General features: G+C 21.9%; 6 protein-coding genes across 6 annotated transcripts in view; all 6 read right to left on the reverse strand. All coding sequences in view use genetic code 6, as the record gives it.

The window, feature by feature from the left end:
- The window catches only part of TTHERM_00247200 (YLP motif protein), a gene marked incomplete at both ends in the record, with an annotated part of 2512 nt that extends 1444 nt beyond the window's left edge, over positions 1 to 1068 (reverse strand). The window contains 2 exons of the mRNA XM_001023849.3: positions 1 to 676; positions 893 to 1068. The exon at positions 1 to 676 is cut by the window's left edge and continues 876 nt beyond it. Coding sequence (XP_001023849.3) covers positions 1 to 676; positions 893 to 1068 — 852 coding nt within the window. The remainder of the gene's footprint in view (positions 677 to 892) is intronic.
- Positions 1069 to 4635: 3567 nt separating this feature from the next.
- Positions 4636 to 7018, reverse strand: TTHERM_00248200 (tetratricopeptide repeat protein; the record flags this gene model as incomplete). The annotated part of the gene is made up of 4 exons (XM_001023850.2): positions 4636 to 4659; positions 4776 to 5569; positions 5711 to 6624; positions 6843 to 7018. 4 exons carry the CDS (start codon positions 7016 to 7018, stop codon positions 4636 to 4638), a joined length of 1908 nt encoding a protein of 635 aa, XP_001023850.2.
- A 1708-nt stretch (positions 7019 to 8726) lies between these two features.
- Positions 8727 to 9407, reverse strand: TTHERM_00248210 (YEATS family protein; the record flags this gene model as incomplete). Its single annotated transcript, XM_001023851.2, has 1 exon — positions 8727 to 9407. The coding sequence occupies one exon, from the start codon at positions 9405 to 9407 to the stop codon at positions 8727 to 8729; it is 681 nt and encodes a 226-aa protein (XP_001023851.2).
- A 1139-nt stretch (positions 9408 to 10546) lies between these two features.
- TTHERM_000248218 (hypothetical protein) lies at positions 10547 to 11440 on the reverse strand (the record flags this gene model as incomplete). Its single annotated transcript, XM_012799945.1, has 1 exon — positions 10547 to 11440. One exon carries the CDS (start codon positions 11438 to 11440, stop codon positions 10547 to 10549), a length of 894 nt encoding a protein of 297 aa, XP_012655399.1.
- A 921-nt stretch (positions 11441 to 12361) lies between these two features.
- Positions 12362 to 13318, reverse strand: TTHERM_000248219 (hypothetical protein; the record flags this gene model as incomplete). Its single annotated transcript, XM_012799946.1, has 3 exons — positions 12362 to 12819; positions 12869 to 13244; positions 13304 to 13318. The coding sequence occupies 3 exons, from the start codon at positions 13316 to 13318 to the stop codon at positions 12362 to 12364; spliced, it is 849 nt and encodes a 282-aa protein (XP_012655400.1).
- An 848-nt stretch (positions 13319 to 14166) lies between these two features.
- On the reverse strand, positions 14167 to 15089 carry TTHERM_00248220 (hypothetical protein; the record flags this gene model as incomplete). The annotated part of the gene is made up of 2 exons (XM_001023852.2): positions 14167 to 14430; positions 14481 to 15089. 2 exons carry the CDS (start codon positions 15087 to 15089, stop codon positions 14167 to 14169), a joined length of 873 nt encoding a protein of 290 aa, XP_001023852.2.
- Positions 15090 to 15836: the final 747 nt, after the last annotated feature.

Raw genomic sequence — 15836 nt, forward strand, 5'->3', positions numbered from 1 at the left:
TAGATTTTTAAGGTAAGATTAATTATTTTAAGTAATGTTATTTATAAAATAACTTGCTTAAGTTTGATCTATTAAGTATTTAGTTTCTATTTATTGCACATTTATAATTTCAGTTCTATTCAACATATATTAAGAACTATATACAACAGTTAGATAATCTGGATTTAAAACCATTTAGAGCTTTGAATTTTATTTAAAATTTTAAAAATAGCTTGGAAGCTTAGAGAGATCTAAAGTCAAGCAGAGTATAGAATATTTTTTGCTGGAGGAATTAGGATCTGCATATTGATATCTTAATCTTCTTTAGCACAAAGCTTATAAAGTAAGTGGAGTAACATCATTATAAAATATTTATGGATTTAACACAACTGTAGAAACATTTCCCATAGTTTGATTGTAATAAAATCTACACCTAACATCTAATTTAAATTTCCCAGTATATGGGCAATCATGAGGCGGAACATAACTGCTGTAAGTTACATTATTACTTACTGAATACATTAATCCATTATAATCGAATCCAAAAAACAAATCCTTGAATCTCATCCATCTTCCCTGCTCTTATTTATTATCATACTGCATAGATTTCCAAAGGGTATCAATATGAAAAGATTCTTCTATTTGTTACAATTCTATCTCATCAAATTCACTTATGTACGATTTGTTAACTTGGTGCCTAAAAGAAAAAAAATAGGTTATTTCATAAATTAATTTTCACAACAATTATATGTAAATAAGTAGACTTTTAAATTGTCTTAAATTTAAATTGTGTAAAAATAATAAAAATTAATTTATATTTATTTAACATTTAAGTTTAAAATTAATATAAATTATTTTATATTGAATATAAATAAAAAAAAGATAAAAAATACTTAGCTAATAAATCAATTACCAAGTACTTGTAAAGATAGAATTATTTCTAAACATATTGAGTAAAATAGGATTTTCTTTGTTTTCATAAGATCTATCAATATTGTGAATAGCGGGTATATGTCTACTATTTTTTATGACTTTGCCAAGAAGTATTTTGCCAAAAAATTCATTAATCAGATTTATCTACCAATCCATTTTTTATGTTTAAGAGCTTAGCTAAAAGACTATTGCGGTGTTTAAACTCTTTGAGGTAGTTATTTAATCTAAAAATAAACCATTAGAGAAATCTTTAACAATTTAAAAGCAAACAATTTAAAAGTAATTTAATATCAAGTATGTTGCAATTATTAGTATCAAAGAAGGAAAAAGAATTATAGACGTGATTGTTACTAATGTTTTATGATTGCTAAAAAACCTATTGATAAAACCCAGGTTTTGCTTAGATTTTTTCATATTTTGAAATAAATTCTTTTTCAATCTTTATATATATACCAAAAAGTATAATACAATATATATATATATTTTTATATTTTTCAATAGCAAAGACAACTTAATTAATTATTTTGTTTATTTGTAAAATAGAAACAAAATTAATCATAATCAATATTTATTTTTATTGTAAACCAAATTTTGTTTTCATTAAATGAATAACCATCAACTAGGATTACACTCTAATTTGAATATGCCAAATAATCAACATTAAAATTTAGATTGCAATAATTCTAAACAACAAATTCATGTTAGATAACTAACTTTTTATTTTATCATAAAGCTTATCAAAAAATTATTAATAATTTATTACTTACATAATTTTATCCATCTAATGTATTCAAACTCTATAAATATAATAAATTGTTGAATAGTTAAGAAAAATATATTTAAATTACATGAAGAGTTTTTATAGAAAAGATTATTTAAATTTTTCTATAATATATCAAAAGTATATTCATTCAAAAAATAATCATTTATTTTAATTATCAAATTAGCATTCTTATTAATATTTTTATTAAAAAATATTTTTTTTTATTAATAATATAAGTTAAATTTAATTTGAATTTTAGAAATTGAGCTCAAATATAATTCAAATCTTTTATTAAATATAGTATAAATATTTTTTTTTTAATTTAATAATAAAATGTCATTTTTTATTGATATATGTATTTATTTATTTTGTTAAATGGGGAAGGAGGTTATATATGGGTTTCTTTCATTTTTAATATTTAATAACTTTATATTTGAATGATTTAAAATATAATAATTATATTTATAAATTTAAATTAAATATTAAATATGTAGTATATAGAGAATATCTATATTTTAAAGATAATTTCAGCAATTTATTTTATTAATAAAATTAAAATTATTTTTTTGTTAAAAATAATTAATTATTGATTATCCTTACTTATAATGAGCTTAATTCATCATTAGCACTAACATAAATGTTGATATTACACTTTACATATTTATATTTCTATGATTTATTAATAAAGTTTATTTTGATGATATCAAAAATGCTCATAAACCATCGGATAAAGAAAATTTTTGACATGCTCTCTTTAATTATAAACATATTATAGCAACTTTTCTTCTGTGCTAAAAAATGTTATTGTAGATTATTAATTAATGTAAATGTTATTAAAATCAGGTTATTCTTAAATCTGGTTTTTTTTATTTAAATTGAGAATTAAGAGTTCAATATTTAAATTACTGATTATTTGGCACATTTCACTAAATAGTTTCAAGTTTTTGAATTCAAGCAATTAGTCTGTAATAAATATAACATAGGTTTTGTTTTATTTTTCAGAACTCTGCTCTGTAAGAATTCCTTGGTCCTTAAACTTCTTATAAGACAGATAGCATGAAAGCTTTTCATTAGAATTAAGAATAAACTACTTTAAAGCAGCTTAAATACCAATATGAAAAATAGCTTCTCCTTATTTATTGTTTTCGTTTAATAACCTTAGAGATTTCTTATTAAAAGTGTCTTATAATTAGCACGAGCTTTCATTAAAAGCAGATTAATTTTTAATAAAATTATAATTTTATTAAACCTAATCTTAATTATTTTTATTATTTTCTTAAGATATATTTAAATTATTTTTTGTTTACTTAGAGAATATATATTATGAATTTGTAAGACTGTGATTAAAGGCCGGAGATTGACAAATTAAACTTTCATGGCTGAAGATTTAATTATAATCATTATTTTATATAGAATTTTCATTACTAGGGCTCTCTAAAGAGATGTTAAATTAAAATTGATTCTTAAAAGAATTTGAGCCACCTAATATGCTATGCTTAACTATTCTTGGAGATTCTAAGATTTTTGAGAATTTTTAAAAAACTTAAGAATATTTTGACTAATTTTTATTATGTAACTAATTAATTCTGTTGCTAAAATTATTTTTTAGGTTTTAATTATGTTAATCAGAATTATTTGAGTTAATAATTTCAATATTTTAGTCTAATTTTTTATTATTAGAATCGTGTCTTAACTAGGAATTATTTGGACTGAAATAAAAACTATTTATCGAAGAAGTTTTTTGTGGTAATTTTATGCTCTCAGGTTATATTTTACTAACTTTTTCAATTATTAATCCTTAAGATTTATATATTTCCTCGTCAATTTATTTAACCTATAGCCTGTTATTTTCATCTGATTACTTTGTCTCCTCTTATAAATCTCTCTATTTAGAAATTAAACATAATTCTACTTAACTATTAATTTATTCTTATAAAGTGTTTCTCTATAAAAATTATCTATTTTGATCTAAATCAATTTGATCATTCAACTCTATTTTCTTACTATATTCTTGTTGAAATTTTGATTTACTTTTTTAAAATGTTTCTTACTCTGATGATTATTTTAATTTAATTTATTTTTTTATTAATTTAGAAAAAAGTTTTTAATTAGACTTTAAAATTTGAATTTTTGTGAACTAAATTTGTTAAATGAATTATTGATCGTCAAAAGAATAGCTTGATAAACAAAATTAATCTTTATCTTTGAACAAGATATCATTAATTAAATCACTTTAGACTGCATATGATCTAAGCTGTGAATAAGTGCTTTAGCAAGCAGATAATAAGCACACATTGATATTAGAGTTAGGTAAAGTCTGTGCTTTTCTTAAGATTTCAGATAATTGTGGATTAGGGATCTTGCTAATTTTGAATATCTAAGCGAGGGTATTTAATGCTTGCATTCTTAAATGAGGAAGATAATAAATGCTATTTTCAAAATAATTTGTTAGAATTTAACATGCTAAGTAGTAATTTTATAACTTAATTTAAAAATTCGCTTATTCAAGTGCATAAAATGAAAAGAAAATATCTGAACTATATTAATAACTACAAAGCTTTTCTTAGGATTTAAACTTTCTCACTTAGAAGTACGGAATATATTTCTAAATATTTTCCTTTCCATTTTTTTAAACGTATTTATTCCCTTAATTATTATTATCATCAGGCATTTCTTATTTGTTAGTATATAATCTTTTGTACATTTATTATTACTTCTTATTAGATTTTTTGCTTTTTTATATTTTTAATTTCAGCAAAAAAAACTATTTTTGAAACTAGCTTCTCCACTTCTTCCTTAGAGTATTTAGCTTGTCTCTTTAAATAGGTGACATTAATATATTAAAGGTGCTATTCTAGTAAACAAAACTTTTATAACCCATTTATTGATCACTCTTTATTTAATAATTTGTAAGCAATGATTAATTATTCTATGAAAAAATAGAATTTTTTTTATGAGACTCAGGCTTTATAAAACTGCATTAACTTTTTTTCTACTCAAATTTTTATGTATAAAGGCTAATTAAGTTTTCCAGTATGTTAAAAGATTCCCCATAATTATTTTACATTTTGAATGAAACTAGCTTTATGTAATAATTTACCATATCTCTCTTTGCAGAAGGTGGGAGATGTTGATTGCTAACTTAAATTAACTATTTGATACATCCATAAAAATCTTCAGCTAAGTTAAAGCATTTATGTTGGTATATATATGATCCTAATGCCTTTATTTGATTCTACATTCTATTGTATAAGCTCCAGTAAAGTTATTACTTTTCTTAATCAATTAATAATTTACTATGATTAGATCTTTCTCCGAAATCTCTTTGAGATTTATATTTATTTTGAATTCCTTCAGCTTGCTGAAATTGGAAAAATCTCTACTCTGTTTTTTCACAATAACTAAATGTGTAATTAGATTTGTAGCTGTTATCGTGACTATAAAAATCTAATTCATACTTTGCATAGATTATTGACTTTTAAAAGTTCTCTATTGATTCTAAAAATCTTCCAGAATTGTAATGAATAACACCAATATTGTTAAAGCAGACTCCAAGTGCACGATTATTCTTAAATTATTCAAAGTGTTAAATTTCTAGACAAAGATTAATTAAGTTTAAACTAGGATCTTCCTTAAATGTATTTTTTGTTGTGAATCTTAATAATTTAAAAAGGTTTTGAAGGCTACTAAAAAGTTCTAATATCTCATAAGAAAGTGAGTTTGCTTTGATGTAATTTTGAATAGACTCATCGATTTACAGCTTATCACCATTTAATTGATTTTTTTCTCTATCACCAAAACTATTTACAAATCTTTCAGACCTGTAATATTTGTTAGAGATTTTATCTTATTTGTCATTTTGCATATTTTCATCAAAGGCTTGGTTTAGAATATCTGTTAAGTGAGTAATAGGATCAATAATGCTTTTTAAAAAATTTTTACAATACAAAAATTGTAGGATTAAAATAATTAAAACTGCTATTAAGCTTACGATTAAAAAAATAATATTGCATTTATTTATTGTATTATTTAAACTATCAGAAAAAGCAACCATTTTTTCATTAGAGACAATATCAATTAACATAAAGATATTCTTTATTTGATATTTAGCAGAAGAATTTGTTAATTATTCAGAATGATAAAAGCTAGGCATTTTGTCAACCAATGTAATAAGATTTTAAATCACATAACAATCAGAGTTATTTATACTGTAATGAAATTAATACTACTCGTTTTCCCTATTGAATCCAATAATATTGATTTTGTTTAGATTTTCAACAATAAATTATTAATTATTTTAAATTTATTTTAAGAAATTAAAATCTGAACTTCCATCTTGCAAATATTTTATCTCAAAATCTTGTAAAGTTGGTAGTTGAGACATTTTTATTTGTTTAAGTAATGAATTATAAATAACCGATTGATATTCAGAACTTAAAAGAATTTAAAGTTTAGAATTTTAGCCATAGTTATTAAAATATAAATTAGTTAGGTCTAAGTCTAATCTTAAGCATAAGATAGAACCTTTTTCATTTCTTGAATAAATACTTGAAGAGTTAAAAATGAAACTCCTTTAACAAAATGTTTAAGTTACTTGTTGAGAATTATTTAATGCAAATACCTCTGGAGAAAAAGCAACTAAAGAGCTATTTCCAGTAATCTAGCTAAAATTGTAAATACATCTTAAGTCTGGAGGAAAATAACCTTAGTATTAACAATTAGGCTAAATTTTTTAATTGTAAAGAGTAATATTTTAGTTTGTGCTATAAATTAAACCATCATAATCAAATTCTAAATACATTTCTTTAAATTTCAAAGGTCTTTATGAATATTAATATTTGTTTTCGTACTGTAGAGGTTTCCAAAGAGAATCAACAAGAAATGAATTATCAACATTCTATAATTCTATTTGATCCAAATCAATTATGTGCGATTTATTTATTTGATGCCTAAAAAATATATTAATTAGTTCAAATATAAATAAATAGCTTTGAAAAATTAAATCAACTTTTAGCATAACAAAAAATATATTAAAAAAGCTAATTAAATTAATGTTTATAAATGCTTAAGTTAAAATTTTCTTAAATGAAATCCAATTCAGCTTTAATTTTAGTTTTTAAATTAACTTTTTAAAAAAATAATCCAACAAAATAAATATTTTTATTACCATGCACTTGTATAGATAGAATTTTTTTAAAACAGTTGCATAATAGTTGGGTCTTCTTTATTGAGATTTGCTCTATCTATATTATAAATAGCTGGTATGTGATTATAGTTTTTGATTACCTTGCCTTATAGTATTTTTCTAAAATACTAATTTGTTTGATATATTTACCAGCTCATTTTTTAGATTTGAGAACTAATTTAAAATACTACTGCCGAATTAAACAGCTTTGAATTTTCTAATTAGTCTTAAAGCAAATTTGAAGACATATTTGATATTATTTAAAAAGATAGATATTTGATATAAACGAATCCAAACGATATCTACAATATTAAAACAATAACTGGTAATATTATAATTAGCAACATAAATATGTACGTTTTATCAGTTAAATAAGCATTAGTTTTGGAATTCTCTTACTTTTAAGAAGGTAATTTATCTTCTATAGAAATTCTTTTCATTTACTCTAAATAACTAGTTTTTATTACTAATTTAAGTAGAATTAATTAATTTTTGATTACTAAAATAAAAAATCTAATAATTAATTGTCTCTAATTCATTTGTAATTCAAATTAACTACCCTTAAAAAAAAATTTTCATTTAATTTATTTTTAGTTTAGCAAATAGAAAATGTAAAGTATTTTAACTAATCAATGAAATAACTTAAATAAATTTTATTTTTACTTTCAAAAATATTCATAAATTTAGTTAAATAACAACTAAGAACTACCATCTTATATCAGGAATTCTTTTATTAAATAAGCTTTTACACTTATAATGTAATAACACATGAGTTGATATGGATAAAAATGATACTGAGTGGTCATATTGTCATCAAACTCATAAATTATAAAATAGTATTATAAAGTGGAAACATATTTTTTAAAACCGTAAATCCCTTTCATCAAAGGAAATACATTTTTCACAATATTAATATCAATCAAATAAAGGCTAATAAAATAATTATAATAATTGCCATTTAATTTCTTTTATTTAATGGTCTTAACTAAGTTTTATTAACTGAATTAATAATGACTACTAACTATAATATATAATATACTGATTATATCATTCACAATTTAATTATCATGCATTTATAATTAAATATTATTAATATTTAAAATTGATTAAGTTTATATTTGCTATATAATTGTGTATGAATGTTTAGAAATTTACATCTATTTGAAATTACAAAATAATTTTAACATTAATTATCAATCAATTTTAATTTAATAAAATTAAAAAAAAAAAAACCATAAAATATTGACTCTGAAAATAGTTAATATTAAAAATTAAAATTTTAAATATTGAATTTTTATCAGAAAATAATTGTGAATAATTAATTATAATCTACTATTTTTAGTTTTTTGCATATATGTTTATTTTGGATTTAATACATAGATTTTTATCAATATGATTTCATACAAGAAAGAAGATTAATTTTTGATAATTGGATTATATGAATAAAGTTGTTAATTTTAAACATATTTTGTGATAGAATAAAAAATATTGAAAAATAAATAATACATATTTGTAAATTTTATTAGCAGAAATATAATTGATATATTTCTTAGCTTATTTTGTATTATATTGGTACTAGCTTAATTGATTAACAATATCGAATTAATTTTAGATAATTAAATTATATGAATAAAGTTGTTAATTTTAAACATATTTTGTGATAGAATAAAAAAATATTGAAAAATAAATAATACAAATTTGTAAATTTTATTAGCAGAAAGAAGATATATAATTGATATATTTCTTAGCTTATTTTGTATTATCTTGATCCTCTTAATTGATTAGTAATATTGAATGCATTTTTACTAAAGAAAAGTACTAATTGTTGCATATAATATTATAAATAAAATTATTACTATTTTAATTTCATTTATTGACTGGTCTGTTTTTTAAAATATCTTAACTTATTTTTAATTTAAATATTGATTTTTTTTCTGGTTAGCTGAATTATAAATTCCAATTAAGCTCAGTAGGCTATTGGATTTATAACCAATTTTTCCAGTATATTTTTATAGGGATTTAAAATGTTCCCCAACCTAAGCGGCTAACTTAAAAAGGGGCTTTGTTGGTAATAACAAGAGGTTATTTAAATGTTTCATGAAGTTTAAATTCAACTCTTTCTATGTAATCTGATTCTTTTCCTTCTAGATTACTTAACTTTACAAAGCAGCACCATCTATGCTAGTTTTATTTAGAAGGATTGCTTTAAGACTATAATGGATTTTATTCATACTCATGGCTATTTCCATACTCTATAATTAAAAATACAGAATTTGCCTTGAGTTATTCTTACCTTTTAGCTTCTTCTAATCTTTTAGCGAATTCGGTAGGAAACTATTAAGCTAAATATTGTTCTTTTTGTTTGTCTACAACTAAATTAGCAATATTTTTAATTTCTTTCCTGCAGAGAGGACACACAACTTTTTACTCATATTCAACTAACTCTTCTAAGCACATTTTACAATATGTATGACTACATTTAGTAGTAACTGGGTTATAAAACAAACCGAGACAAATAGAACAACAATGATTGATAATGCTATCCATTTTTTATTTGAAAATTGAAATCTACTTTCTTTTTTGTTTAAAATTGTTGTAAAAGTTAAACTTATCTAATTCTTTTAATTATTAAAAACTTTAGCTTAAATATATCTAAAACTGAAATATATAAATTTTCTTTATAGTAGAAACAATATTTTAAAAGAATATTGAGTTCTGATGAAATCGATTAGAAATTTTTCTACATCAAAACTCCAAATTTATGAATTATATTTGTATGTATGTACAACTAATAAATAATAAAATGATTTTTTTAAATTTTTAATAAAATAATTTAATTGAAATTTTTTAGATAGGCAAAGTTATAAATTTTATAAATTTATATTAAATTAAAATAAGATAATATTTTTTTAAAAGTAAGATAAAATAAATATTGTATAATTTATTTAAAAATCTTACTTACAATAAATAACTTAAAAATATTTATTTACTAATTTACAAATTTATTTTTTGAAAATTAGCTTTTAAATAAATAAATAAATAAAATATTTTAGATTAAATTAATTTTTGATTTATTTTGTATTTTAATATTTCAATGTTAACAAATAATAAATTTTTATTTAAATATTTTATTTTAATCTTTTTTATTAAATATTAAAAACATATTTTGATGTGGCTTTCACAATTAACAATATCACTCACATCTATTAAAATAAATTTTATGAGAAAATAATAAATAAATAAAGAAATGAAATAATGAAACCAAATTGAATAAAGAGTGAAAAGAGTGAATAGTATATATAATAATTAAAAAATAATCAGAAATTTTATTAAAAATAACCTCAAATGTAATTTGAATAAATTTTAAAATATAATTTGTAAATCATTTTAGATTAATTTTAAGATTTTTTTGTTTCAAAAGTGCTCAAGGACCATAGGCATTAAATAATTTTTGAGATGCTCTCTGTTATTGTAGATATATTATAGTAATTTTTCTTCTGTATTGAAAAAACCTATAACTTATATACCATCAATTGATATATTTTCTAATTTACTGCTTTCATCTTGTTATTGAGTATCATTTAAAATCAAAATTAATAACTCAGTATCTAAATTGAATAGAAGCTATGTTAGTTTATCCATTAAATTTCTATTTTTGATTTGAAAATATTAATCAGTTACATAGATCAAATAGTTTTGTATGGTTTTTTAGGACACATATTTTTTTTTGCTTTAATTTAAATATTTATTTTAAGAGAGATAAATATTTAATTTTTTATCTGAATTTAATATGAATTGTTTGAGAGACACGTGAATTCCTAAATGAAATAAATATTCACTTGATTTTGTTTTTATATTTTTATTTTCATCATTAATTTGCTAATTATTTCTTTATTCATCAGTGAATAATATATCATTTAAATTAAATAAAGTTAGTTTATCTTAGTGGACTTATATTTGAGTGTTTTGGTTTGAATGATTAGATTGATTTAAGTTTTAATCACTGTGAAATTCTTTTAGTTTAAATTAAAAATCATTTTCAATTAAGGAATAGGGCTAATTTTAACTTGTTGGAAAAAGAAACAAATTATTTTAACTAGTTTAATTTGCTAACCTGTTTTATACATTTTGGAAAGGTATTTCTTTTTAACTTTAGCTGTTAGATTTAGATTAAAGTTTACTAGTTTCTGATTTTGAAGAAGTACCAATTTTGTCATTGTTGCTGGTTTCTTCATCGTTCTCTAAAATTTAGTTAATTTCATATTATAATTTCTTATGATTTTTTAAATTAGGTGAGCTTATCTTAGTACTGCTTTTGTTTAAAATTTTCTATTCTTAAAGTGAAGCTTTTTACTTTTAAAAATCTTCGAAATATGATTTTTTTAGGCTTTTGTTTCCATAATCATTTTAGCTTTAATTACTTTCAAATCCATTTGAAGATTATTAAGAGTTAGATATATCTTTATAACTTTAAATTTTTTTACAATCTAAGCATTTGTTTGATGAAAAATGCAAAATATTGGTAGAATCGTCAATTTATTCATCATGTATAATTTTATTATTTATTTTGTCTTTATCATTCAAAATCAAACTTAATGATTATTCCTATACTTATTTATTATTTAAACTGTTTATATGACATAAAGTTTTATAATTTTCTAGATCTTTGATACTAGTTTAATTGATTTATACAACCTTCTTTTTATCCTATTTATGCTAATCAGAGTCTAATCTGAATGTTTCAATTTAAGAATCTTAAGAAGACTCTAAAGAATGTTAGAATATTTAAATTTGTTCCAAAAAGTAATTTTTTAAGGAATTTAGTTTTTGGCTTGCAAGTTAAATATTCAGAGTTTCATGCCCTTTTAATTCTTTGTGAGGTTTACTATTTAATACTTTTTTGCTCAGTTAAGGACTTTCAAGTTTACTAAAAGAATCTATTTTAAGATGATGAGTTAAATTTATAAGTGAATGGAAATTCATATCCTAAGAAAAATATTTGTCTTAGCTGATAGTTGGAAGATTATGAAAATTGTTACTGTGGTCGTGAGTGCTTTTTAACTAATTCTAAATTTAATTATTCAATATTTTATGGGCATTATACTGTGGATTATTAAGTAATAAAGAGAGGAAAATTTATTCGAAGAGCCGTGGATTTGACTATATTAATTTTATTGAAGTAGTAGCTATTTATTGCATAAATATTTGCTCTTTGAAATTGTATTATATCATTCCAAAACAGTCATCATCTTTAAAGAGAATTTCATTAATAAGATCATTACACATAGCAAATAATTTTAATTTGTTGGATTGCTTTTAGCAAACAGATATAACAGAAATATTAAAATTATAATCTGTCATTTAATTATACCTTTTACTTTTTACTTCAAGATCTTAACTTTTTATCTTTTATTTTTGAAATATTTCTAATAATAAATCCAATATTAATTTTTTTAAATGAGGAAGATACTATTGACATTACTCTAAGGAATTAGTTAACATCAAAGCTGCACTATAGAAATTTTATTATTTTACTTAGAACTAAGCCTATTCTAGTGAGCAATATTGAAAGTAAATGTCTGAACTATACTCATAGTTTCTAACCTGTTCGTTATTTTTATGCTTTCTAACATGATAGAAAATTACATTTTTAATTTTTTGGTTTTCATTTGCTGTATCTCTTCTTTTTGCAAAAAATTTAGCATGCTTATTTGATTTCTAGCTAGTTGTCTTTTAAATTTCTAAGTTTATATTTTGCATACTGCTATTTTGTAATATTGATTTTCTAGGTTTTTAACTAATATTCTAAGGGATTTCTAGATGTTGAGAATGAGTTAGCTATTATTTGAATTAGATTTATTTGCAATTATTTTATTTTGTTGTTTTTTCTTCGGATTTATTTTTAACATCAGACTACAAAATGAGTGGACTTAAACTTGATCTAATATTTACTCCAGATCTAATAGGACTAAAAATATTTTATTCATTTAAAATCAATTTATTATCACTTTCTTAATTTATTTTATATGATTATTTAATATCTTCTGTTGGTTTGTTATTGCTATATTAGAAAAAAATAGAATTTTATTGCTTCTGTTAATTATTTTTTTAATCTAACCTTTTTTCTTATTTGTTTGGAGTATTCAAATGAATGGCTTGATGTAAACTATTATTAATTTAACTTATGTATTGCATGTTAATTAGGCTCTAAATTTTATATTTTATTTTATTTTATACACTTTCATTTTAGTGATTTGTTTTTATTTTTTAGATTGGAGATAGTAAGATAACAGAGTCAGTAATATGATTGTTGTTATTGCAGTTATTTACAAGTATTTTATTCGAATTAATTAAATAATCTTGGAATGTATTTTATTCTTATTTCTTTGGAGTATCAAAATCATTCTTATAGAAATAATTAGGACACTCTTGAAATAATCTACCATATTTAGCTTCATAAACGTTTATGTAAAGCTAGCTTAGCTTGTTAAGGACTATTGATTCTTTGCTAGAATTTTAGTTAAGCACACCTTTTGACAAAGCATAGTAATTAATAATTTCTCTTTTGTATGAAGGAGGTAAATAAATCTAACTAATACTTAGGTTTTCTAATGCTTGATCCTCTAGAATATCCCACAAATAAGATTTGCTTGTTTGTATGAACATGAGCATGGCTTTAAATAAATTCGTTTTCCTATTATACAAGCTCCAGTATAGTTCGACTTGCTAATTCTAAATATATTAATTTTTATTACTTTTGCTATTTGATTTATCTTAAATGTTATTAGATATTTTAAGATGATTTGTGGAGGTGGTCAAATCTTTAGAAGATGCATTATTTTATAAAGAACTTCTTAAATGTAAAGTAAATCGCTTAATGCTATAGGAAAATTAAGCTCCTTCGCCTTGGTGGGAGTATAAATTTAATTCGTAATTGGCATAGATAACAGCTTTTTGAAAATTTTCTAAAGCTTCCTAAAATCTTCCACAATTATAATGGATTACTCCCATATTATTGTAGCAAACTCCCAAAGCTCTATAGTTACCGAACTATTAGAAATGTTGAATCTATTTAATAAGATTTAAAAGTTGTGTGCTAGCATCTTCTTTGTAAAAATTTTAAGTGGTAAATCTGAGCATCTTAAATAAATCTTAAAAGCTATTTAAGAGGTCTTGAGTATCTCTGGAATGACAAACTCCTTCAAAATTAGCATCAATTTACTCATCGATGAGAATTTAGTTATCTTGGTCAGTTGAAATTTCACTAAACATACTTTACGACACATGTAATGAATTAGCTACCTTATCAATCGGGGTTTCTTTTGCATTTTAACTCTATTTTGAATTTAATACTTTAATTTATTTTAGTATTTAAGTAAGATGGATTACAGGATTGAGAATATACCTTCCCATTTTTATAGAGTAATAAAATTAAATTCCTAAAATAATAAAAATTAATCCCCAGCTTGTATAAGTAAATATGTTATTATAAGTGTAAATAGTATTTTGTAAATTATTAGAGTAAATCTACAAATTTTCTTTAGACAAGACATCTAAAAATAAGAACACACTTTTTAATTAAAATTTATCAGCTGGATTTTCTCGCCTAAGAGTTTCTACCCTTGGTACTTTATCAACCATTGAGATAATGTTTAACAAAACAAAACAATCAGTACCGTTTCTGTTATACTCAAATACTTTCTAGCTGGTATCTAACTAATAATTAAACTAATAATTACTTGAATTCATCATTATAAAATTTGAGCTTTCAGTTAAATTTCCAAGAAATATTTTAGCTTGGGATTTATCTTAGAGATAGTCCGTTTCCACCTACATTATAGTATTTGAAGTCAGAAAAGACTAGTTTTTTGTTTAAGAATTATAGACTAGTGAAAAAGTTTGTGGATCTATAAGCATTTGAAATTTAGAATTTTATCCAAAATTTTAAAAATAAACGGGGATAACTTAAAGATTAAGAGTGATACACAATATTGAAAAGATATCATTTTCTTATTTGGAGCTCAAATCAACTCTCCTTTAACAAAAATTGCTAGAATAATAAGGGCCATTTGAACCAAAATTTAGAGAAGGAGCAAAAACCTAGGTAGAAATATTACTTACAGTTGGTTGATAATAATATCTACATCTCAAATCTAATTTATAAGGTCCTTAATAAGGACAATCCTTAGATGGTACGTAAGTAGCATAAGTTGTGTTGTTGCTTGTCATATATATCAAGCCATCATTTACTAGTCCTAAATAAATTGATTGTATTTGCATCCATCTCGCAATTTCATGCTAATTATCATATTTAATTGCTTTCCAGATTGTGTCCAAGGATGTTGATTGCTTAAGCTAATACAATTCTGTTTAATCTAGCTATTCTAAATAACCTTTAGCTACTTAATGCCTATAATTAAAAATATTTTGAATGTTTAGTAGATAGATTTAACAATATATTTAAATATATTTTAAGTATTCAGCATATGTAACAAAATAACTTAATATATTTTGAGTATTTAGCAATTAGAAATTAAGTAGATTTTTCTATTTTAATTAATTTATTTAGTGGCATAAAATTAAAAAGAATATTTATTTTATTTTTAGACTCTAGAGCTTGTAAAAACATGTAAGCTTAGCTAAAATAAAACTAATTCCTATCCCATAAAATAAAAATAAAATCAAATATTTTAATCATAAGCAGCTAAACAAAAAATAATTTACCAAACACTAGTAAGAAGTGAGTTTTATTAAAACATCTTTAAGACAGTAGGGTTCTCCTAATTTAAATAGGTTCTATCAACATTATGAATAGCTGGTATATAATTATTATTATTCGTGACTTAATGTAGCAATTATTTCCCTAAAAACTCATTCAACATGTTCAATTACCACGAAATCTTCTATACCTGCTAGTTTATCTAAAATAAAACTGCATAATTTTATAATTTTGAGTTACTAATCTGATCTTGATAC

Source organism: Tetrahymena thermophila, assembly GCF_000189635.1.
Source record: "Tetrahymena thermophila SB210 genomic scaffold scf_8254406, whole genome shotgun sequence".
In the NCBI taxonomy this organism is placed as follows: Eukaryota; Ciliophora; class Oligohymenophorea; order Hymenostomatida; family Tetrahymenidae; genus Tetrahymena; species Tetrahymena thermophila.